Source organism: Oncorhynchus masou, chromosome 31, assembly GCF_036934945.1.
Source record: "Oncorhynchus masou masou isolate Uvic2021 chromosome 31, UVic_Omas_1.1, whole genome shotgun sequence".
In the NCBI taxonomy this organism is placed as follows: domain Eukaryota; kingdom Metazoa; phylum Chordata; class Actinopteri; order Salmoniformes; family Salmonidae; genus Oncorhynchus; species Oncorhynchus masou.
In genome coordinates, this window is record NC_088242.1 from 53,341,036 (window position 1) to 53,367,070 (window position 26,035).

Below are 26,035 nucleotides of genomic sequence, written 5' to 3' on the forward strand. Positions count from 1 at the left end.
GCAGCTACTGGGCTGTGAGTTCGTCTTTCACCTCCTCCATGAAGGAATGTGTCGAACAGGGCGGCTGGGTTCCTGGCACTCTCGGCGGCCAACGTGTGGAAATCGACTGCATAGTCTGCCACACTACGGGAGTCTTGCCATAGCCGGAGTAGCTTCTGAGCAGCTTCTCTTTGAAAACAGAGAATCAAAACCTTTCTTCACCTATGCCATGAACTCATCTAGACTGTAGCCCTGGCAAGAGCCCTCCTGGACATTAGTGTTATAAGACACGCTACCTTCGAGCAGTCCGTGGGAAAAGAAGAGGGCTATATATAGCTCAAAGATGAGGGAGCACTGGGAGAGAAACCCCCGGCAGGTCCCTGAATATCCAGCGAAGCGTTCTGGATGAGGTAAGCTGGGTTCTCGGCAAGCCGGGATGCCAGGGGGGGACGTGCTGCTGACAGTGGGGTTACTGAGAGGCTGGGAGGTTACGGTAGTGGCTGGCTTTCTAATACACAATCCACAGACTTGCTCCAGCAATGTATGGGATGCACAGTCGTGGCGTTTTGTCAAGGTCTGGAATCCTTCCAAAAGACCTCAAAGTAATTTCTCGCATCTCCCAATGGTGGCTCCTTTGGAGGAGACGGCGTTGAGGAGCTGGTCCAAGTCTGCTGGGTCAGTCATGGCCAGTTTGTACTATCATGACTTAGGATAAGACCGACCCAGATCCAGACAGTTCGAATCACAGATGCTTATTGACAAAACAGGGGGCAAGCAAATGACAGGTCAGGGGCAGGCAGAGGTCAGCAATCCAGTCAGAAAGTTACAGAATGGCAGGCAGGCTCAGGGCATGCAGAATGGTCAAAACCAGAAGAACTAAAAACAGGCACTGGACAGAACAGGTGTATGGGGAAAACACGCTGGTAGGCTTGATGAGACAAGACAAACTGGCAACAGACAAACAGAAAACACAGGTATAAATGCACAGGGGATAATGGGGAAAATGGGTGACACCTGGAGGGGGGTGGAGACAAGCACAAGACAGGTGAAACAGATCCGGTTGTGGCAATGTTTGCTGAATCCAAGTTAAAACCAACTGACTGCAGCATTACTGTGATAATGGAGAAGGCAAGTGGAAGGGGGTGAATGTAGGAAACTTGTTTGTCTGCCATATACTAAGGACCAAAATTGCCTGAAAAAGATTGGCATTACTAGACAAATTTACCAGTTTCATTTGAGGACAAAACTGTTTCCAGCTGTGACATTCAGTTTGCACAATAGCTTGGAAGAAATGTTTGATGTACAAATTCCATGGCACATGGTGTATGAACTGATACATAAAAAAACAGCGCGTCACGTTCGTTGTACGGAGGAGACTAAGGCGCAGCGTAAGATGAATACATACTTTAATGAAGACGAAGAACACTTAACAAACTATACAAAATAACAAAAATGAACGTGAAGATATGATACAAAAGGGAAAACACAGGCAACTCGACAAAGACAATAACACACAAAATACCCAAAGCAGATGGCTGCCTAAATATGGTTCCCAATCAGAGACAACGATAAAAAACCTGCCTCTAATTGAGAACCAATCTAGGCAACCATAGACATATATAAACACCTAGATGATAGGCAACCTCATAAACCTACAAAACCCCTAGACAGTACAAAAACACACACATCACCCATGTCACACCCTGACCTATCCAAAACAATAAAGGGCGTGACACAGCGCTTGATTCAACACTGAGTTTTTCAATTTAAATTATTATACAAAATTCTTACCACCAACAGAATATTATATCAGGGTTAATTTTAAATGAATGTTGTGATTTGTCTGCCATTCCTGAACCTGTGACCAAAAACAAGCTACATGGAGACAATATCAGAATTAATGATCTAATGCTCTAAGGCTGAGATTGTTGTATGCCCCATGGGATGTTTTTGGTCACAGGTTCAGGAATGGCAAAGAAATCACAACATTCATTTAAAACCAACCCTTCAAATAGCAATGTTGGGCAATTTGGTAAAGCCATTAATCAACAATATAATAATTCTCTTGTGTCTTTAATGTACAATCTGTGGCTAGTCTGCGATTAGAGAAGTTCAAAGTTCATGTGAGACATCACAGCACAGTTGAAAAACATGTGAAAATCAAAGGGTGTCTATGGATATAGGTGGGATGGGCCAAGAGTAGCAAACGGTTGGGTTTAAAAAGCTCATGATCGGTACTAGTTATTACTGAAAACACTATATAGATGTCCAAATACTAACTATCCACAATGTTGTGTGTGTGTGTATAAATACATATGCCTATGCTCAAAAAGAAAAAAGAAATAGCTACAAAAGCATTTGGTATGTTATGAATTTTGAGAAATTAATTTGGATTATATTTTGAACACCTGCCCCCTGAAAGGTCTGTGCACGGCCCTGTTTCCCACACATGCCTGAGTCATATATGCTTCATAGCAGTAGCTAAAGCTACAAGGATGTACAGTACTGTACATATCCTGCTCATATCTACAAGGTACACAAAAGGCCTAACACAATGTTGGTCGTGGTCGTAGCCGTTTCATAGCATGGACTGACATTGGCTAATAAATAACTCCAGTGCCTTCAGAAAGTATTCACAACCCTTGACGTTTTCCACTTTTTTGTGTTAAAGTGATATTCAAATGGCTTTAATTTTCATTTTTTTTGTCAACGATCTACACAAAATACTCATCTGATATGGATGAAAATATACTCAAATGACTGAGTATAGAGCCAAAAGAAGGAAAATGCTTCACTGTCCCAATAATTACAGAGGGCACTCTATATTGTGAATTCACAGCCATATCAAATATTGTGGAGCGACAAAAAGCATGCAGGACATATGGATCTCAGAGGATGAAGAAATTAGCCATTAGTCAGCCACCTGACCCATGACCGTACCCTTGGGTTTACCTTAGTTGAGGTCGATAAGTCGCTGCAGTTTAGGTCAGGTCCTTTCTTCGATAGTCATTGTCAGAAGTGTTACAGTTCTGTACTGTATGTATATTCACAGCAACACAATGCTGTATTCACACTGACATAGTCAACATGTTTGTTGGCTCTTTATTTACTCATGATGATGACAATGATATGAGATCAGATGCTGTTATTTAGATGATGGCGCTACCCATAAAATGAGTAGTTGTTTATTTGAATACATCTTTAGAAGGAGTGAAGTCAGGGGAGATGTGTTATTTCATAGTTTTGATGTCTTCACTATTATTACACAATGTAGAAAATAGTAAAAATAAAGAAAAACCCTTGAATGAGTAGGTGTGTCCAAACTTTTGACTGGTGCTATATATTTATATATTTCCTTTGCTCTACAAGGTATACTGTATTTCTTTATATCAACTATTATATAATGATCAGCAAATACAACTCAGCAACACTGCATATTTGGATAAGTGTACTTTATTCATATCATCATATGTCTATTTTCATTTATACAATAATACAGTAAACAGTAGAGTGTTGCCCAGCTTTCACCTGGGTCACAATTACGTTTTCTTTTGGCACCCAGACTTACTTCCTGGAACACATAGACACAGAATTCCTCAATTAAAATTCTAACATTAGAAATACGGAATTATATTTTGATGGTGGGAGACTAAGCTAAACACCACTATTCAGGGCACAGCTATATTTTCAACCAAAATAAGCTAAAGAACATATCAAAACTGATACCATAACATATTTAAGGCTCTTTAATTTTACCGTTATTTTACCAGGTAAGTTGACGGAGAACACATTCTCATTTAGAGCAACAACCTGGGGAATGGTTACAAGGGAGAGGAATGAGCCAATTGGAAGCTGGGGATGATGGTATGAGGACCAGATTAGGACTTTAGCCAGGACACCAGGATTAACACCTTTACTCTTACGATACGTGCCATGGGATCTTTAGTAAACACAGAGAGTCAGGACACTCATTTAACATCCCATCCGAAAGACGGCAACCTACACAGGGAAATGTCGCCAATCACTGCCCCCCTGGGGCATTGAGATATTTTTTAGACCAGAGGAAAGAGTACCTTTACTTACCTACTGTTCACCTAACACCTTTTTTGCACTATTGGTTCAAGCCTGTAAGTAAGCATTTCACTGTAAGGTCTACACCTGTTGTATTCGGCGCACGTGACAAATAAACTTTGATTTGATTTGCCTCTCCACCACCACTTCCAGCAGCATCTGGTCTCACATCCAAGACCAACTCTGCTTAGTTTAACAGGCAAGCCAGCAGTGGGATGCATGGTGGTATGCTGCTCACTCTTGCTCTCTTCACTATGGACTGCAGGGCTGTTGAGGCTCCGTGGAAAGACATCCAAAATAACACCCTATTCCCTATATAGTGAACTACAGTGTATTCAGACCCCTTAACTTTGACATTTTGTTACATTACAATCTTACTCTAAATTGGCAGATTTTTTTTTATCCCACCAACAATCTACACACAATACACCATGATGACAAAGTGAAAACAGCATTTTAGAAATGTTAGCAAATGTATAAACATTTTTTAAATATTTGCTATGAGACTTGAAATTGAGCTCAGATGCATCCTGTTTCCATTGACCATCGTTTCTACAACTTGATTGGAGTCCACCTGTGGTAAATTCAATTGATTGGACATGATTTAGAAAGGCCTCACAGTTGACAGTGCATGTCAGAGCAAGAACAAAGCAATCGGGTCGAAGGAATTGTCCGTAGAGCGCCGAGATAGGATTGTGTCGAGGCACAGATCTGGGGAAGGGTACCAAAACATTTCTGCAGCATTGAAGGTCCCCAAGAACACAGTGGCCTCCATCATTCTTAAATGGAAGAAGCTTGGAGCCACCAAGACTCTTCCTAGAGTCAAACTGAGCAATCAGGGGAGAAGGGCTTTGGTAAGGGAGGTGACCAAGAACCCGATGGTCACTCTGACAGAGCTCCAGAGTTCATCTGTGTAGATGGGTGAACCTGCCAGAAGGACAACCATCTCTGCAGCACTCCACCAATCAGGCCTTTATGGTCGAGTGGCCAGACGGAAGCCACTTCTCAGTAAAAGGCACACGACAGGCCGCTTGGAGCAGGCTGAAAGGCACCTAAAGGACTCTGACCATGAGAAACAAGATGATCTGGTCTGATGAAAGCAAGATTGAACTCTTTGGCCTGAATGCCAAAGGTCACGTCTGGAAGAAGCCTGGCACCATCTCTACAGTAAGACATGGTGGTGGCAGCAGCATGCTGTGGGGATGTTTTTCAGCGGCAGGGACTGGGAGCCTAGTCAGGATCGAGGGAAAGGCAAAGTACAGAGAGATCCTTGATGAAAACCTGCTCCAGATTGCGCAGGACTTCAGACTGGGGCGAAAGTTCACCTTCCAACAGGACAACGACCCTAAGCACACAGCCAAGACAACGCAGGAGTGGCTTTGGGACAAGTCTCTGAATGAATGAATGACCTTGAGTGGCCCAGCTGGAACCCGGACTTGAACCCGATCTAACATCTCTGGAGAGACCTGAAAAAAGCTGTGCAGCGACGCTCCCCATCCAACCTGACAGAGCTCGATAGGATCTGCAGAGAAGAATATGAGTAACTCGAAAATACAGGTATGCCAAGCTTGAAGAGTCATTCCCAAGAAGACTCAAGGCTGTAATCGCTGCCAAAGGTGCTTCAACAAAGTACTGAGTAAAGGGTCAATACTTATATAAATGTTACGTCTGTTTTTTTTGTATGCATTTTGTATAAAAATCTGTTTTTGCTTTGACATTATGGGGTATTGTGTGTCGATTGATAAGGGGAAAAATCTGTTTAATTAATTTTAAAATAAGGCTGTAATGTAACAAAATGTGGAAAAGTCAAGGGATCTGAATACTTTCCGAATGCACTGTATATAGGGAATAGGGTGCTATTTGGGACGCAGACCTATAGCTCTGTGTTCATAGGCTCTAAGACGGACAAGAACATAGGTGATTCCACCACATTTCTGTTCACAGCTTAAACCACGTTTCAACTCATCGCAATATTCATACAATATGTAAAACACCTGCAAACCTTCTGAAGTTAACTCTTTAAAAGCTTACATGAATGTTTTGTTGTGGAAATTTTTTACGTTTTTTTATTGTATCAAGGGGGATATGAAAAAGAATACTCTTGTATCTTTTAACAAAACAACACTTACTCACACCAAGCATTTTCAGCTGCTCATGCTGAAACTGTCACTTTATGAACACCAATGTGTTTTTTATTTTATTTTTACCTACACTCCATTTTGCATGATAAAAACACTCTTCTAGAAGAAAAGTGCAAAAGGAAAATGTCCCAAATACACTTGGTGAAATACACAGGTTTTACCATTTGAACCGTTTCCTATAAAAAGAGTACAACAGCTAAAACATTACATGCAGGCAGGATTTTCTAAATTAAACTGGAGTTTAATGCATATTTCTGTCACATGTTAATTAGTGTAGAATTGCGTTATAAGAGCTCGGTGTTGTGGAGTATAAGTGTTCAAATGAAGGAGGGTTATTGCTCTGACTGTGTCCTGATATTTAATATGGTTTACACTTAGGCTTAGGGTCCATTTGTTTGTATAGTATCAAAATTGTGTATTGAAATGAGGGTAATGGGTTAACATATAAGGGCCACAATGACAACACAAGTAGTTTCCATTGGTGTGAGATCATTACCAGTTGGTCAATGATTCAACACTCTCTAGGTATGGTCCACAACACTTTCTAGCACTTTCTATACCATGGGTTCATGGTCACAGAGACAACCAACACCTATCAATGAGACGGGTTCTTGGTCTCAGGTCCTCCATGTTGCTGTATTTTTCAACGGTTTGCGTCAATTCTTAGCAGTCTCCTGATGAGTTGGTGAAATGTCATACAAAACATTTTGGGTATAATAGAATGATGGCCATGACTGCGTACCCAACTTTTATCAGACTAATCTTCATAATTACGCTGCAATATCGTAGCCTGAGTTGCTGAGTACAACAAGAGTACCACACGATTTGATAGACAGTGGATAAACTGCTAGACACTGTCCTCACAGATCATATCACTTTTCTAAATAATGGTGAATTTTAGAGTCTGCTCCTCTACAAACTTTGATATATTCTGGCTTTTGCCGTGCGTGTTAAGAACATTTTCTAATATTGTTACCTCAGAAATAAACATTTTAGCTATCTTTCTGTATAGGTTACTGAAGGTTATTTGGAACACAATTCATTAGGATACTTGGTTACTGGAGTATATTGTTCAAGTAAAAATGTTTCTTGGCTCAATTTCAATTCATAGCTTTGAACCACTTTAACACATTGTTAAACTGTACAGCTGTGTACATGCAACATACATAATATACCTTATGGGTGGTGAGGCTGCAATATACCAGAGCGGAGTTATAATGTAATTGCAGAATCTGATGCAAAACTGGTTTACTTGAGGCTAGACCACCTCTTTCTTGTGCGTTGAGGGCATAGAAAAACCTTGCGTTATCAGATCCTCAATGTCTGATCTAAATCAATATGGATATGTAAGATTTACCCTTGATCTACCATTGATTGCTATAGGGACAATCATTTTTTACTGTATATAATGGGATAAATGAAAGTTAGTCAAAGTAGCACATTTTTTTTTTTACATTTACAACTCCAACAAAAGCCTTTCATACAATCCATTCATAAGCAATTAACAACACCATCATACATACATCATTCTATGGCTGTCTTAATATAGATAACGCATGTGTTTATAGATTCCAGTGTGCTGTTTAAGGAGGCTTTATGCATTGCAGAATAATGAGTTATGTAGTCTTTATAAACCACCCTCGTAGACCTTTTCCTGCTCATTTAGTATTTCTACAGATGAGCCGAATCACTGACAGTTTCTTTCTCCAACTGCAGCAATATTATGCTGTCAGCATTCCGAGTAAGCAAATAAATAAATACATCACACAACCTCATCCCTTCCGTACGTACATAGCCAAAAACATCAAATAAAACAGATGGTTAAATCTGAGAATATTTCTAGATAACTCATTTCAAAATAGATTCTCAGAGAACATCAAATGGAAACCAAGATGGAGAAGGAAGTGGAGTGGAATGCTGCTGAGAAGAAGTTGAGGAAAGTGAGGGCAGGGCGACTAGAGGTAGTCATTCATGCTTCAGTCCTAATGAAAGAAAGCCATTTATAGGTGTTTGTTCTATGCTGCGTTCTTGAGTAGAACCAGTGTCCATGCTCCAGCCAAACCTACAAAAAGTGCAAACGGGGAGTGCTTGTGAAACCAACATTGTCCCGTGAAGTTCACTGTGTTTTGAACAGTTATTGGAATCTCCAGATGTTTCCATGAGAATCACACTCTCCTTTTCAGCATCATTTGATGAAATTTGATAGTAGATGACAGGTTAATATACTCTCGCAAGAACAACTCCCAGCTTATTGCAGGAGTGATAAGACAGCACATTTTTGTGTGCCATTATCTGGTTCTGGTATGAGAAGACTGTCAGTTTCTGGACAGGAAAGAAGCAAGTCTTTCACCGTAAGAAATGTAGTTTTATGTTTGCTCGCTCTTTCTTAGATGACTCCTCTGTACACCTAAGAGAGAAAGAAGTGGATGTATAGTAAATTAGTGTTAATCTTTACATACAGCGAGCTAAGAATAATTATCCGAGTTCCATACTCTTTGTTGTCAAAGATGGTTTCCCATCTGAGGTCACATTGATATGAAAAATCTCACCAATTTCCAAGGATTGAACAATTACACTGCCTCAATGATGTTCAATCTGTTCCTGTAATGGACAAAACATGTAGCATAAATCTATTGACATATCTAGATACAAGTTCACCCCACCACAAAACGACTAAATTATTTTGGCACACGTAAACCTGTCAGATACTAAGATCAGTGAATTGATAGATTCAATTAAAAAGATGAGTGAATGTCTTTACTTTTCAGAAATGTCATCTAGTGGAGGTGCCAAACTCTCTTCTGTTCCTGTGAAGAGGCCTCCTTCCACTGATTTCAGTTCATCTGATTGATGTTGGTTGCTCCTGGATTTCACCTGTTAAATAAGAGTAATACTTTGTTAAATGCCCAGTGCATTCAAAAACTTAATTTCCTGTGTTGTACCTTATATGTATTTCCACACTGAGATTGGAATAATACTGTGCAATTGTGAAAATTATGATAGTTGTTTGAAAATACCACCTGAAATGTCTACTTGTTATGGTGGGATGTAGTTTTGGCCTGCCTGGTGACATCGCCATGCTATAAATTAGTTAATAAACTGATAAGAAAGAGTTCCAAACCTCTCTGCCAACAACATATAGTTTCCCCCTCCCCACCCAGACCACTACCAGACAGTCCTAGCTAAATTCTTGCTTGAGAAACTACTCTGCTAAAAAGCAATTTTTGTTTATTTGTTACTATTTTCATTTAAAACAATCACAGTAACGTATTTAATTGTTACCCAGAAATTATTTCATATTTAAAAAAAGGCTGCGTTGGACCTTAAAACACCAAGGAAACCCATGTTAACCTACAAACACAAACAAAGTCAAATTCCCTAACAAAAATACAAAAGAGAAGTCAAAGTAGCCGTTACTGGGAAAGTTACTGGGAAAGAAACACCCACAGTCACAGACAAAACAACCATCAAAGACCAAAAAATGTACTTGCAATCAAAGAGATTGACAATTGCCAACAGTCAGGTTTTAAGTTGCAGGTCCTTAGTGTCAAAGAACAGCTCACCTTCCACACAAACAGAAACACGATGGCCGCAATAGGAATTACAAGTAGTGACAGGAGGCTTCTCTCCACTACTTCTGGCAGGAATCTCAGAGGCTCTTTCCCTGTAGGGACAGAAATGTTATCGAAAAGGTGCAAGCAAAGGAATCATACGAAATCGGACCATTCAAACCATTTGTATTTGAAAGCTGGCAAATAATTGTAATATATATATATTTTTATTTATTTCACCTTTATTTAACTTCTTTGGGACAGGGGGGCAGTATTGAGTAGCTTGGATGAATAAGGTGCTCAGAGTAAACTGCCTGCTACTCAGGCCCAGTTGCTAATATATGCATATTATTAGTAGATTTGGATAGAAAACACTGAAGTTTCTAAAACCGTTTGAATTATGTCTGTGTGATAATACATATATTATCACCTAATGTTGTGTTAGATCTTTTTATCAACTTAAGTTCTTATGAACACTACAAGTTTTGAACTTCTATTTGCAATTTATGACCTGTAGGCCTCAATGATCTGAGCTCATACAACTTGTTCATGAGTTTAAAAAAGCATAATGTATCGATTAGTTTGACAATAACAAATACTTAGATGAAACATATTGTGCTATTTATCACAGACTTTGTGTCAATGTTTAACAAGGACTCTCTCCTCACCAGTGGCATGATCAAAGATATTATCAAGAGCCTCACATACAGTATATCGTTTGTTCATTGTGCTGCCTCAGAATGAATTGTGAGCAAGGCCACAAAAACATTTTTTGATCAGAGAGAACATGTAAATCGGTTAAAATCGACAGGAACACAGTTTGAGGGTTAATGGTGAGGTACTGGTGCCCATCCACCAAAGAAGAAAAATAGTATTTTTTTAATTCTGGCATACGATAACCACCACATTATATTTTAGATGACTTAACAAGATCGAAACAGAGCTGACTCTTATGACCATATCAGCATTGACCACTATCTGAATATGAGCGAATGCAACAAAGATGTAAGATAACATTTACACTTAAAAAAAACACTTCAACATTTACCTGATGTGGGGTATTGTGTTGTTATTGTAGTTGCTGATGCCTTTGTTGTTGTTGGACAGGGAGGTGGATCGCATTCTTCTGGCGAATCTCTATTCGAACGGGCCGTGTTTAGAAAATCTTCAACAAACTGAAAATAGTGTCCTGTCTGCCATTTCTCGTCTCTATAGTGGCACTCAAAATCAGACGTGATCACCTCCTATGGATAAAAAAAAGGAAAAAATGATCTCAATGATGTGAAATTCAAAACATAAGCATGTTAGCTTTAACTTTCCCCCTCCCAATGGTGCTCTCATTTAGCGATGCAGCAAATATTTCAAAGAACACAGCTGGGCAGAGATGTCTGAGCCCAAAATCAAGACGTATAGGACAAGGGGGACTTAACTATCCCTATTGGATTATGAGCGAAGTTAATATGAGTAATATGCTTTAACAATTTATTACATCTGCATTACGAACATATTTCTTCACTCTCATGAGACTACAAGAGATCCCCAGGTCCCTTTGTGAATACTTGATCTACCTGACAGATGACCCAGTCCTCACAAGACATTATTGCTGACAACTCAGATGTGAGCTGATGTGGTCACTGGGATATTTGTGCTAAGAACTTTTGTAAACTTGTTTATTAATTTATTCTAGTCTCTTGTATTTCTCTATTTCATGTCAATGGGCCAGAAAGAATTGCATGAATGTATGTGTTATTGGCCAGCTCCACTACAAGTAGCTAGGTAGTCATCCCAGTCAAAGTCTCTATCCAACAAGTCCTTAGCCAATTCAGTCTTCAATGTTTTGAAGCAGTTGACGCGTTCAACTAAGCCATTGCACTATGGGTGGTTTGCTTATTGCAATAATTGTAATTGGTAATGACATATTGGTATCATAAATATTATATGTACAGTAATGCACTTCAAAGGTGCATTTTTGAATAGCCTTAAACATGTGTCCTCATCAAAATAAACCTATCATAGTAGCTATCGCAGTTACATTATTAGTATTAGAACCAAAGCAACAAACGTACCAAGTTCTTCATGTGATATCGCGTCTCTTTCAGCATTTCGATCAATATGCTGATATTATATTTGTTGGATGAAATGTTTCCAAACTTGTCTGCTAATCCCCGTAAACTGAGTTCCAAGTGGAAAACATTTAGCGTGACCCAACACATTCCACCCTGAAAAAGAAAACAATAATCAGGACATAAGAATTATGGCTACTGGACAGTTTTGACATTTAAAAATTATAGTCCACCCTCTAAAAATGTCAGGCATCACATTGAATTATATTTTCTAGGAAATACAAACATTTGAAGTTATAATAATAGTGTAATCATGCTATTGAGAAGAAAACAAAATCTTACCACTTCTTTTGGAATATATGTCACAGGAATCTTGTAATCTTTAGGTATATTTTGTTTCTGTTCAAAAACAGACGATATCAAAACATTTCACCAGAAATTAATGCAAATTAGTGTTGCACAGTATATCAAAACATATGTACTTTTTTGATACTAGAACATGAAAAACTGTTACTGTCATCACTTTTCTCAAATGTGTCTCATGTCGTATACTGATTGAGAGGATCAAGTCTGCCTGTCAGTGCAGCCGATGTCCCCTTAGCACGAGCGCACCATTCATGCAACATGTTGACTCCCCACTCATGCTGCACAAAAGTTAACACACTTTAATAATGCAACAAGGCATGTTGAAATGTTGATACGGTTAATTACTTATTGTAAAACAATGTTCATACAGGCTAGAAAACCTTACAATACAAGATGATACCGGTAGCTTCCAGCTTTGTAGGCTAACTTTCCTTGCTAGCTTACAGATGACGCTGAAAACAATTCACTATCCTAGTACTTTGTTTGTAATGCAAAATAGGATGATTTCAAAGCTAATTGTCACCAAAAACTTTATTAACCAGTTATGCATTAGGGGGCGCTATTAAATTTTTTAAATGAAAAACGTTCCCGTTTTAAACAAGATATTTTGTCACGAAAAGATGCTCGACTATGCATATAAGTGACAGCTTTGGAAAGAAAACACTCTGACGTTTCCAAAACTGCAAATATATTGTCTGTGAGTGCCACAGAACTGATGTTACAGGCGAAACCCAGATAAAAATCCAACCAGGAAGTGCCGCATTTTTTGAAACCGCCTCATGCCAATGACTCCATATATGGCTGTGAATGAGCTACGAATGAGCTTACGTTTTCCACGTATTCCCCACGGTGTCTACAGCATTGTGATGTCTTTTTAGGCATTTCCATTGAAGAATGGCCGTAAGGGACCATATATAGCATGTGGTCACATGGTGTCTCCCGCAGAAAATCTTGCATAAAAAAACTGAGGTAGCCATTTTTCCAATTGCTTCTTATGAGAAACCAATTGCCTCGATGGATATATTATCGAATATATATGTTAAAAACACCTTGAGGATGGATCCTAAACAACGTTTTCCGTGTTTGTTGATATTATGGAGCAAATTTTGAATAAAGTTTGGCGTTATAGTTGTAGCATTTTCCAGGTCAATTTCTCAGCCAAGCATGAAGAAACGGGAGCTATTTCGCCCACAAAAATAATATTTTTTGGAAAAAAGGAACATTTGCTATCTAACTGGGAGTCTCCTGAGTGAAAGCATCCGAAGTTCTTCAAAGGTAAATGATTTAATTTGGTTGCTTTTCTTATTTTCGTGAAAATGTTGCCTGCTGCCAGCAGAGCTAGCATAGCATTATGCCATGATAAACTTACACAAATGTTTGTCTAGCGTTGGCTGTAACGCATATTTTGAAAATCTGAGATGATAGTGTTGTTAACAAAAGGCTAAGCATGTGTTTGAATTTATTTATTTCATTTCATTTGCGATTTTCATGAATAGGAAAAGTTTCTAGGGGTATTTATGTCCACTGCGTTATGCTAATGCATTTGAGGCTATGATCACGCTCCCGGAGACGGGATTGCTCGTCGCAAGAGGTTAATTCACTTAATCATCTCCATCCAAAGATACTTTCCCCCTTCGTCTTTCACGTCTCTTCCTCACCGAACTAAACTGACTGTGTGGGCGTGTGACTCATCATGAATGACGTCATTACTGGGTTTAAAGAGACAGCAGGCACTTTTATAAAAGAAGAGATTGCTACTTCTATGAACATTTTGTTGATCGGTATAATAAAATAAGTCCCAAATGGAAGGGAAATAGATTGTCTGTTATCTGTAGCCATATGAAAGCAACGAAAACAAGCTCAAAACTCAATGCATGTACAATATGCATATATCCTATTGAATATATATTGTATATATATGTATTGTGGATAGACCGCCTAGACTACATCTTGATTTCCCAGTTTATCAATAAAGATTTACTATTCAAATAAATGATTCCCATTATGTTATTTAGTTAGATTGGTAAAAACAAAGCCAAATTAATTGTATAATTTATTCATTAATGCAAACATAGCTGGCCCTGAAACATGTTGACATTAAATTTAAAATGTAATGATATTGAACTCAAAAGATTCCCAACTATTGAAGAGAGCAGTAGCGGAATGTACCTGTCTGGATCAAGTGCCATTCTGTGACTTTGGCTAATACACCTGTTTTGCCGTGGTATCATGATGGTATCGAGTATCGCAATATTAAACCTGGTATCGGTATCGAAGTAAAAATTCCGGTATCGTGACAACACTAATGCTAATGCAGGAAGTCCAACTGCATTACAATACCCATTAGGATAATAAGTGGTATTAGGAAACAATGACAGAATCTAAATGGATCAATGTATCAAAGTATAAAGTTCAAATGAATTGTGTGCAACTGGCATTGCAACAATGTTACGCATAAGCCTAATGGTTGATTTCGAAAGTATCCCTGGTTGAGAATAAAACTACATACTGGCGGTAACTGGATCGAGACAGCTAAAGGCAATAAGAGCATTAGCCAAAGAGCATTAATTTGCAGTTTTGGTGGCTTGAAGTAGAGTAAGTACTTCCGAGGACCTTACCAATAGTGAAATGCTTGTGATGTCATCTGTTACAGCATCTCCAAATTCACTTGAGTGAACTCCAAATGTGGTGCACACCAATAAATGGACACAGATGCGTATCCAAATCTGAAAACCAAGAAAGACAAACACACAACATCATGAGAAATGTCTACAGATACATATTCTATTAGCGTAACTAGCTGTTGCCTACAATTGAAGAGTTTCATGTCAAAATGCTATATATCCATTTTCAGAAATGTTGGTATATTAGCTTTTATTGTTTTAAAGACATTCTTAAATAGATTGGTGTGTCTAATTATGGCATGGGGTCGTTAAATGACAGACGTACTGTATTTGTTTAAAATCTGTTACTTGATGGTTTCATTTCAGAGAATGTAAGGGGTGCGTAACTGGTGGAAGGGAAGTCAAACGCAGGAGAGCAGAACTAGGTAATAGCCGGAGCAGTTTAATTCCAAAACCAATGGCATCAAGAAAATAACAACTTGGGTACAAATTCAGACGCGCACCAGTCAACATGTGCACAAGCACTTACAAACAAACAATACCACACAAAGACATGGGGGGAACAGAGGGTTAAATACACAACACGTAAGAGGGAATGAAAACCAGGTGTGTGGGAAAACAAAACAAATGGAAAGTGAATCGGCGATGGCTAGAAGACCGGTGACGTCGACCTCCAAACACCGCCCGAACAAGGAGAGGAACCGACTTCGGTAGAAGTCATGACAGAGACAATCATGTATTTTTGGGGGCAAAATGCTACTTTTCCACCTGACTCACTGATAATTGTTTTATAGAGAACAGTACAAATGATACATTGGTGACAAATATTATACTTTTTATAATTCAATACAGTAATATGAGATTTGTATGTAAAACGTTTTACATTTGAGTAATTTAGTAGATGCTCTTATCCAGAGCAACTTACTGTAAGTGCATTCATCTTTAGATAATTGGCTAAGACATATCACAGTAAAATCTACAGGATACCAACACTTAATTCCAGCTAAACAATGAATATATAGCGTTTTGCAAAAGAACACATTCTTATACACATCTAAAATCTATGAATAAAATATATGATAAACAATAATTTCTATTGAAAAAAACATAAAAATGTGGATATAGCATTTTGAAATAAATGATTTAATTAGACATAATCCACTAAAGTTAACCCTTCGGCTGATCTAAGTATATCAAAGGTAGCAACCTGACACTTAAAAGGTAGCAACCTGTCTTCGAACACTAGGCTCCGTAAAATAGACGGTGACAGACCATTAGTGCTCTAGTCCTTTCGAGACACAGCTAGACATTATATGGTTGTCATCAGCTAACATGGATGCTTCTCTTTTGTTATTATCTAATTGGCCCACTTCAATTTTCTGAATTGCAGCCTTGGTATCCAGACCAGGCCTTTCACTGTCTAATGACTAATGCCTGTAGTGTTCCAGGGAAGCCCGTGTGACAGTCTGTCTACACCTCGCCCCTGGGGCATTCCCTCGCCCCTGTCACCCTTTCCCCCATGACAGTCTGAGCATGTTATGGGCAATTCCACAGTAACGGAATTACGCTTTGACCCAGTATTTTCACATTTAAATGTATGCCAAAAAACCCTATTGATTTTAAAGTTTAACAAACCATAAAACTCTTTGAACAAGGACTACTTTTAAACAATCACCACTGAAAAATGTACAAAAACTAATTTAGTGATATAAAGTTGCAGATGCAAACTTTGGTAATGGAATTATGGTCAAATTTCTCTCAGGGCAGATAACTGTTAAATATCTGCGCCAAATTAAGATTCAACGATGTCTGAAGAAAGAATGGGGTGTCAGCTGTGACATGACACCTTGAGTTTGAAATAATCTCGCTAACACTTTATTTTAAGGGGTCTTTATTACACTGCAATTACATGTGTATATACACTAACAAGTATTGTAATTAAGTTTAATAATTCAGTTACACTGTAATAACAACATGTAACTGGTGATAATTGCAGTCTGTAATTACAGGGGTGTAACAACAAATGCTTGTTACCATGCTTGTTAAATGTAAAAATGTTTCCGATACCATCCCAATGAACCATATTTCAGCGTTAGCCAATTGAAAACCAACCACCTCATTGAGACAACTCTGCAATAAAGGTCAGGCAAAAACGGGTTCAAACAGTTGACATATAAAATACATTAAATTGTTAAATCATTTCATGTTAATTTGAAAATGGGTCAGTTATTTTAACCATCAATTACATTTTTTTTAGACACATTTATAAACCGTTATGGTCAAATTGTGAGAGAGTCATTTGTGCTTGCCAAATTGTAACCCTATGAAGCTTGTTTGAATAATGGTTTATAAATGCACTTAAAAATGTCATTAGACAAACTGTCGATCATGTAACCTTGCAAGGGTTTTCACTGTTGGAACATTCTCACTTTTGGATGGGATGCATTGGTGCAATTATTTATTTATCCAAGGAATTAAGGCATCATGTCAAGATCACGTTCGGAATAATGGCGACCTCGAACATGCCCAAGTGTTGAAACTGACTCCTTGTAACAGTGTGTAAAGAACGGGATCGAGAAGGTCAGTGTGCAAATTCCAGACATGAAAGATTGCTTTTAAAAAACAAGGCGTTGTGTCAAATGTCAACACACAAGACAGAAAGTACATTTTCATGCATTTTGTTTAGCTTTTTTGGATACATTAATTATTCCTTGACGATTTAGCGTAGGTAGTAAGCTAGCGTTTGGTAGCTGACTGCAGCTAGATATCTATCAAACGTTAGCTAGTTTTTGTTGGGCCTACCAACTAGGCTAGCTAGTTAATTAAAGAATAGACTTTCCATGCAATCTGTTTGTTTGTTGTTGGATTAGCGAGTATGCTAGCTAGCTAGTTTTATAACCTTGACTTGCTAGCTAGCTACCTAAAGTTGGCAAATATGCTATGGTTGCTAGTCATTAGCGAGCTAACGTTAGCTGGGCTCTTCCCTGAACCTTTTTCTAAGGGTATCTGTTAGCTAGTTACTTGTGTCAACATAAACACTATTGTTGCTAGCTGGATAACGTGAGAACTAGCTAGCTATGTGCATAAACTACAGAAATCATGAGGATGATAACTAGGGGTAATGAATAGTGTCTATGCTAAATTGTCATACATTAATCTTCTCTACCACAGATTCCCACAAGGTCTCAGACTCCAGGATGGGAAAATGCTTACAAGAAAGAAACAGATGAGGTCAGGAGGAGTGTAACTGAAGGAGGTTCAGGTTGTCATAACGGGTAACGTACACAATAATTACAAGTTATCATTTTATTCTAAACTGGGATGACAACCGTATGGTAGACCCCAGTCAGTGAGGTTGACCTCTATCTGTAAACTCAACCAAGTTAACCCAGATTGTTACACTCTTTTGGGGCAAGTGCTAATAACCACGAGTGGAGATTTTGAATAGTGCGCATTCACGGGTAGGTAATTAGAGTTTATTGAGCCTCTTACCTTTGCAAACTCTGACACCCAGCACACCTGTCCACAAGAGATTACAACCTTGTGACAGGCATTACTGAATCAGATGCAGCTGAGAAGAAACTAAAGACTAAATTGGTGAATTTAGTGGAAACTTGCCCATTTGTAACAAGCATGGTAACAAGCATTAGTTACACCTCTGTAATAACAGACTGCAATTACCACCAGTTACATGTTGATATTACAGTGTAACGATAAGTTATAATTAACTACATGTTAGTGAAATTACATGTGTAATTACACTGTAATAAGGACCCATTCAGATGAAGTGCTCCCAAAATCTCTTTTGGTTAATGAACTACAGTAAGTGAAGTGGATTTACACCCTGGGTCCCTGATCTGTTCTACACAGTAATGTATAATTATGGATATTAATGTCATTTTCCTCATTTTTGATACCAATTTTTGGGTAATTTCGTTACCAAATTGGTAACATAATTCCAAGATTTAATCACTGAATAATTCATAAACAAAATTGTTATCAGTAAAAACACTAACTAACTGGTAGCTCTGCCTTTACGTGTTACTTCAGTGAACTTCCATTATCCTCCCTCCCGAGGGAGAAAAATTAGAAAATATCATAAAGATATGTGGGTTTTTGGTCACGGAATTACAGGGAGAAAAATTAGAAAATATCATAAAGATATGTGGGTTTTTGGTCACGGAATTACAAGTGAGTATTTCTTAAACTTAGAAGGTAGACAATTTCTCCAAAATGAAATATAAATATTTACATTAGTTGGTAGGGGTCTTTACATCAACATTATTGTAATTTGATGTATTTCTGATAACTTAAGACTTTTTGGTAGATGTTTTCTAAAATGTATGCACACATGACTGTAATTGCTTTGGATTAAGGCGCCTACTAAATGGCATTTATTATTATTATATATTCAGACCCCTTTTCCATCTGTTTATCCAGAAATCAAAGTCTTAACTTCTGGCACTTTACATGGAAAATGTTTGAAACATGTATCTATGCCATTTCCCAACTATAGACTCTTAGCTTTCATTTGACATGCTCCTATGAACTTCAGATGTTGGTGCTCATGGGTCCTTTTTGATGGAAATTCCCTTATGCAACAGACCGACCTGACCCACACCTTACCCCCTCATAGCCCAGATAAAAACCCAATATTAGGAAGGTTCTGAATGTTTTGAGCATTGTGTATATTATCAAGGGGCGGTTGCACCAGTTGGTTGTAAGTGGGTCATAACCCTACATCCAACGTAAAATGCACTCAATGCCGGACCTACAAATTTGACTTGTGGCAACACCTGGGTGTAAGCCCATCTAGAGGTATGACTGGGTGTGGATTATATACCTAATAGAGAGCAGGAGTAGGTTTTCAAATTGGGACTATCGTCGTCATGATACGCACAGAAAATAATAGCCATCTATATTTTCAAAAGGATGTGAGTCCCGTGTTCATATTTCACAACCTCCACATAGTTTTTGAGTTGCCTATGAGTCGATAGCAAAACAATACACCTGATTTATTCTACATTATAGCATTCTGCCCTTTTCTGACCAGTGATAGATTAGCAAACAAATAGATTAGCTCCCGCCACTATTTATTCGACCAGCCAGAGATAAAATAACCGCATATATGCTACAGACGGAGATTCAGTAAAACCAAATCAAATTGATTGATTATCCGACAAGTCAAGGGCTTTTGGTTGGGATAAAGGCTACTACGCGTGTGAAGAGCAAAATAATCAACTTGTAGCAAAGTCTTCTGACCAGTACTAAACAAGGTAGACTAAAGATTATGATCATGAGCACACACCTCAATATAGCTAATTGTAACCAAATATCCAAGCAGAGATTCAGTGAAAAACATTTGACATATCAAGATGAGTCCCCACACTTGTCTCAATCAATCAAAAAACGGTGGTGAAATGATACATTACATGACCAAAAGTATGTGGAAACCTGCTCGTCAAACATCTCATTCCAAAATCATGGCATTGATATGGAGTTGGTCCCCCCTTTTATGCTACAACAGCCTCCACGCGTCTGGGAAGGCTTTCCACTAGATGTTGGAACATTGCTGTGGGGACTTGCTTCCATTCAGCCACAAGAGCATTGGTGAAGTCGGGCACTGATGTTGGGGGATTAGGCCTGGCTCGCAGTCGGCATTCCAATTCATCCCTAAGGTGTTCGATGGGGTTGAGGTCAGGGATCTGTGCAGACGAGTCAAGTTCTTCCACACTGATCTCAACAAACCATTTCTGTATGGACCTCGCTTTGAGCACGGGGGCATTGTTATACTGAACCAGAAAAGCGCCTTCCCCAAATTGTTGCCATAAAGTTGGATGCACAGAACCGTCTAGAATGTCATAGTATGCTGTAGCATTAAGATCTCCCTCCACTGGAACTAAGGGGCCTTGCCCGAACCATGAAAAACCTCCCCAGACCATTATTCCTCCTCCACAAACTTTACAGTTTGCACTATGCATTGGAGCAGGTAGAGTTCTCCTGGCATCTGCCAAACCCAGATTTGTCCGTTGGACCGCCAGATGGTGAAGCGTGATTCATCATTCCAGAGAATGTGTTTCCACTGCTCCAGAGTCCAGTGTACACCACTCCGACTCTTGGCATTGCGCAAGCTGATCTTAGGCATGTGTGTGGCTGCCTGGCCATGGAAACCCATTTCATGAAGCTTCTGACGAAGAGTTATTGTGCTGACGTTGCTTCCAGAAGCAGTTTGGAACTTGGTAGTGAGTGTTGCAACCGAAAACAGCAGATTTTAATGCGCTACGTGCTTCAGCACTCAGTAGTCCCGTTCTATGAGCTTGTGTGGCCTATCCCTTCGCAGCTGAGCTGTTGTTGCTCATAGACGTTTCCACTTCACAATTGTATTTACTTTGCCACCATGGCCTTTTTTGCCTTTACCTCATCTCAGCTCACTTGCTCACATTGCATATAGACTTATTTTTCTACTGTATTATTGACTGTATGTTTGTTTTACTACATGTGTAACTCTGTGTTGTTGTATGAGTCGAACTGCTTTGCTTTATCTTGGCCAGGTAGCAATTGTAAATGAGAACTTGTTCTCAACTTGCCTACCTGGTTAAATAAAGGTTTGTCACGCCCTGGTCGAAATATATTATGTTTATTCTTCATTTATTCGGTCAGGCCAGGGTGTGACATGGGTTATTGTGGTGTGTTTTTGTCTTGGGGTTTTGTGGGATGTCTAGCGTTAGTCTATGGCTGCCTGAGGCGGTTCTCAATCAGAGTCAGGTGATTATCGTTGTCTCTGATTGGGAACCATATTTAGGCAGCCATATTCTTTGTGTGTTTCGTGGGTGATTGTCCTTAGTGTCCTTGTTCCTGTCTCTATGTTAGTTTACACAAGTATAGGCTGTTTCGGTTTTCGTTACGTTCATTACGTTCTTTGTTTTGTAGTATTTGTATTTGATTCGTGTTACGTTTTGTTCATTAAACATGGATCGCAATCTACACGCTGCATTTTGGTCCGACTCTCTTTCACCGCATGAAAACGGTTACAGAATCACCCACCACAAACGGACCAAGCAGCGTGTCAACAGGCAGGAGCCACAGGAGAAACAGCAAAGGCAGCAGCAGGAGCAACAAAAGGAGGTATCGACATAGGAGGTGGAATTATTCGGAGAAGGACCTTGGGATCAGCCTGGAGAATATCGCCGCCCCAAAGAAGAACTGGAGGCGGCATGAGCTGAGAGGCGCTGGTATGAGGAGGCAGCACGGCGAAGCGGATGGAAGCCCGAGAGTCAGCCCCAAAAATTTATTGGGGGGGGAGGCTCAGGGAGAGTGTGGCAGAGTCAGGAGTCAGACCTGAGCCCACTCTCCCTGTTTATCGTGAGGAGCCAAGGAGGAGACCAGAACCAGAGCCGGTGTTGGAGGTGAGCGAAGCAGAGACTGTGAAGGAGTTAATGGGGAAATTGGAGGAGAGAGAAATGAGGGAGTTGCTGTGTTGGTGCTTTTTGAATGGAATTCGCCCGACGGAACGTGTCAGGGATTTGATGGCACCTGGGTCAGCGCTCCATACTCGTCCTGAGGTGCGTGTTAGTCGGCTGGTGAAGTTGGTGCCAGCCTCACGCACCAGGCCTCCTGTACACATCCATAGCCTTGCACGTCCTGTGCCAACACTGCTCTCAAGATCTCCAGTATGCCTTCACGGTCTAGCCCATCCTGTGCCACCTCCACACACCAGCCCTCCGGTGGCAGCTCCCCGCACCAGGCTTCCTGTGCGTGTCCTCGGCCCAGTACCACCAGTGCCAGCACCACGCATCAGGCCTACAGTGCGCCTCGCCTCTCCAGCGCTACCGGAGCCTTCCTCCTCTCCTGCGATGTCGGAGCCTCTCGCCTCTCCAGCGCTGCCGGAGTCTCCCGCCTGTTCAGTGCAGCCAGAGCCTTTCTCCTCTCCTGCGCTGCTGGAGTCTCCCGCCTGTTTAGCTCAGCCAGAGCCTTCCTCCTCTCCTGCGCTGCTGAAGTCTCCTGCCTGTTTAGCGCAGCCAGAGCCTTCCTCTACAGCGCTGCTGGAGTCTCCCGCCTGTTTAGCGCAGCCGGAACTGTCAGTCTGCAAGGAGCTGTCAGTCTGCAAGGAGCTGTCAGTCTGCATGGAGCTGCCAGTCTGCATGGAGCAGCCAGAGCTGTCCGTCTACATGGAGCAGCCAGAGATGTCCGTCTACATGGAGCAGCCAGAGCTGTCCGTCTACATGGAGCAGCCAGAGATGTCCGTCTACATGGAGCAGCCGGAGCTGTCAGTCTGCATGGAGCAGCCGGAGCTGCCAGTCTGCATGGAGCAGCCGGAGCTGCCAGTCTGCATGGAGCTGTTAGTCTGCAAGGAGCTGCCAGTCTACAAGGAGCTGCCAGTCTACAAGGAGCTGTCAGTCTACAAGGAGCTGTCAGTCTGCAAGGATCTGTCAGTCTGCAAGGATCTGCCAGTCTGCATGGAGCAGCCAGAGCTGTCAGTCTGCAAGAAGCCGCCAGAGCTGTCAGTCTACATGGAGCAGCCAGAGCCGCCAGTCAGCATGGAGCAGCCAGATCTGCCAGTCAGCCAGACTCTTCCAGATCCGCCAGTCAGCCAGACTCTTCCAGATCCGCCAGTCAGCCAGACTCTTCCAGATCCGCCAGTCAGCCAGACTCTTCCAGATCCGCCAGTCAGCCAGACTCTTCCAGATCCGCCAGTCAGCCAGACTCTTCCAGATCCGCCAGTCAGCCAGACTCTTCCAGATCCGCCAGTCAGCCAGACTCTTCCAGATCCGCCAGTCAGCCAGACTCTTCCAGATCCGCCAGTCAGCCAGACTCTCCCAGATCCGCCAGTCAGCCAGACTCTTCCAGATCCGCCAGTCAGCCAGGATCTGCCAGAACCGTCAACCAGCCAGGATCTGCCAGATCCAACTACCTGGCTGAGCTCTCAGTGCTGGGCTTCCTCTCAGTGCTGGGCTTCCTCTCAGTCCCGAGGTTCCCCTCAGTGCCGAGTTGCCCCTGTCCCGAGCTGCCCCTCTGTCCCGGGCTGCCCCTATGTCCCGAGCTGCCCCTCAGTCCCGAGCTGCCCCTCAGTCCCGAGCTGCCCCTCAGTCCCGAGCTGCCCCTCAGTCCCGAGCTGCCCCTCAGTCCAGTGGGGTTCTGGGTGAGGACTACTAGGCCATGGTCGGCGGCGAAGGTGGACTATCCTAGGACACGAGGAGGGGGGACTAAGAAATTTATAGAGTGGGTTCCACGTCCCGCGCCGGAGCCGCCACCATGGACAGACGCCCACCCGGACCCTCCCTATTGTTTTGATGTGCGTCTGGGAGTCCGCACCTTAGGGAGGGGGGGGTTCTGTCACGCCCTGGTCGAAATATATTATGTTTATTCTTCATTTATTCGGTCAGGCCAGGGTGTGACATGGGTTATTGTGGTGTGTTTTTGTCTTGGGGTTTTGTGGGATGTCTAGCGTTAGTCTATGGCTGCCTGAGGCGGTTCTCAATCAGAGTCAGGTGATTATCGTTGTCTCTGATTGGGAACCATATTTAGGTGATTATCGTTGTCTCTGATTGGGAAACATATTTAGGCAGCCATATTCTTTGTGTGTTTCGTGGGTGATTGTCCTTAGTGTCCTTGTTCTTGTCTCTGTGTTAGTTTACACAAGTATAGGCTGTTTCGGTTTTCGTTTCGTTCATTACGTTCTTTGTTTTGTAGTATTTGTATTTGATTCGTGTTACGTTTTGTTCATTAAACATGGATCACAATCTACGCGCTGCATTTTGGTCCGACTCTCTTTCACCGCATGAAAACCGTTACAAGGTTAGATAAATAAATAAATAAAATAATAAAACATCCACAATCAGGCATGTCAGTTCAGTGCACACAGGGTAACAGAGAAAATAAAATATTTGAGAATACATATTTTGTAGAAAAGACATGCTTCTGTCTGGAGATTTAATTGTGGATCTACAATGATCTCAAAAACAATCTCTCCACAATCCATATGAGGAAAATCTGTTGCAGTGACGGAGAACTTTATGCTTCAAACAAAGGAAATAAAACCCAGGTGTTGTGGTCATTATTTTACAATTAGCTATACCACAATTGAGCAAAAGTTCAAACTACTTTGGTGTGGCACTTGGTCTTAAAAAAGTGTCACGCGAGGCAGGAAAATGCCAGGCCCTGGTGGAACAGATGCCTGGGGACTATACACAGTGGCAAACTGTCACTGGTAAGATTAGGAAATGGATATAATAGCATCATACAGTGGCTATGACATCTGGCTTTGGATAAACTGAGAGAACACAATGGTGTCAGGGTCTTGTGACGGATGTTATGAGCGCTACTTCAGAGATTCAGCATGAATTGAGATTCTGTTTGTATCCAAAAAAAAAAAATCAGATTGGAATGAAAAACGATCAAGACAGTATAATAGTTTAGGGAACAATATTAATGACTTAAGTCTTGCAAAAAAAGGCCCCTTAGGGCAAATCAAGTTTGACATGTTAAATTGTTAATTATAGACTTTAGAAGTATTTTAATGAACCTTGAATACACTACAAGTTTGCATTTCCAGCTGTGCATGTACTGCAACAACAGGGTTATCAAATTATGATCCACCACCTGAATATGATTGGAATGTGTTTCTGGTAACTGCTGGGTTGAAGTGATCTTATCTGTATTTTGCATATTCTGGAAGACATTCCAGAAATATGATAAATCAGTAGTTTAGAGATGGTAAAGTTATCACTCAAAAGCTATACCGATTCAAGTGTAATGTAAAAACAAGGTAGTTACATATGATATAGTTGTTATTAACCAAGAAACTTAATGGAAATTAAAATCCAGTAGTGTATAACCTTTATAATTACTATGTAGTTACAATGTAACAACTTTTTCAGACACTACCCTAACTAGTTCAAATTAGGAGACAGGAGAGCACTAGGCATAACCATCTTAGTTACATTGTACTTAAAATGTAACAATCTTTACCAACCCACTCTGTAATTACAATATTGTTACAAGTGATATAAATATATTGACAATGTACTTATCCAGGAGCAAGCAACCAGGAGAAGAATAAAATTTTCCCGTTTTACTTTTCTAATATGGATTTGAAAAATATTCATATTAAAACTATTCAAATTCAAAGCAATCACTACTATTAAAACATAATAACTAGTTAGTAAAACATATGCACACAGGTTTGTAAAGCAAGCTATCATTTCCCATCTTTTCACTAATAGTAGGTAACAGCTAGCTAA

General features: G+C 40.5%; 1 protein-coding gene across 1 annotated transcript in view; it reads right to left on the minus strand.

Moving 5' to 3' along the window:
* Positions 1-3,414: 3,414 nt before the first annotated feature.
* LOC135524113 (kit ligand-like) overlaps positions 3,415-26,035 on the minus strand; it is a 49,042-nt gene continuing 26,421 nt past the window's right edge. The window contains exons 2-9 of the mRNA XM_064951318.1: positions 14,790-14,897; positions 12,148-12,204; positions 11,809-11,961; positions 10,791-10,986; positions 9,755-9,855; positions 8,953-9,065; positions 8,741-8,792; positions 3,415-8,598 (exon numbers count right to left, since the gene is read on the minus strand). Coding sequence (XP_064807390.1) covers positions 8,762-8,792; positions 8,953-9,065; positions 9,755-9,855; positions 10,791-10,986; positions 11,809-11,961; positions 12,148-12,204; positions 14,790-14,897 — 759 coding nt within the window. The 3' untranslated portion in view covers positions 3,415-8,598; positions 8,741-8,761. The remainder of the gene's footprint in view (positions 8,599-8,740; positions 8,793-8,952; positions 9,066-9,754; positions 9,856-10,790; positions 10,987-11,808; positions 11,962-12,147; positions 12,205-14,789; positions 14,898-26,035) is intronic.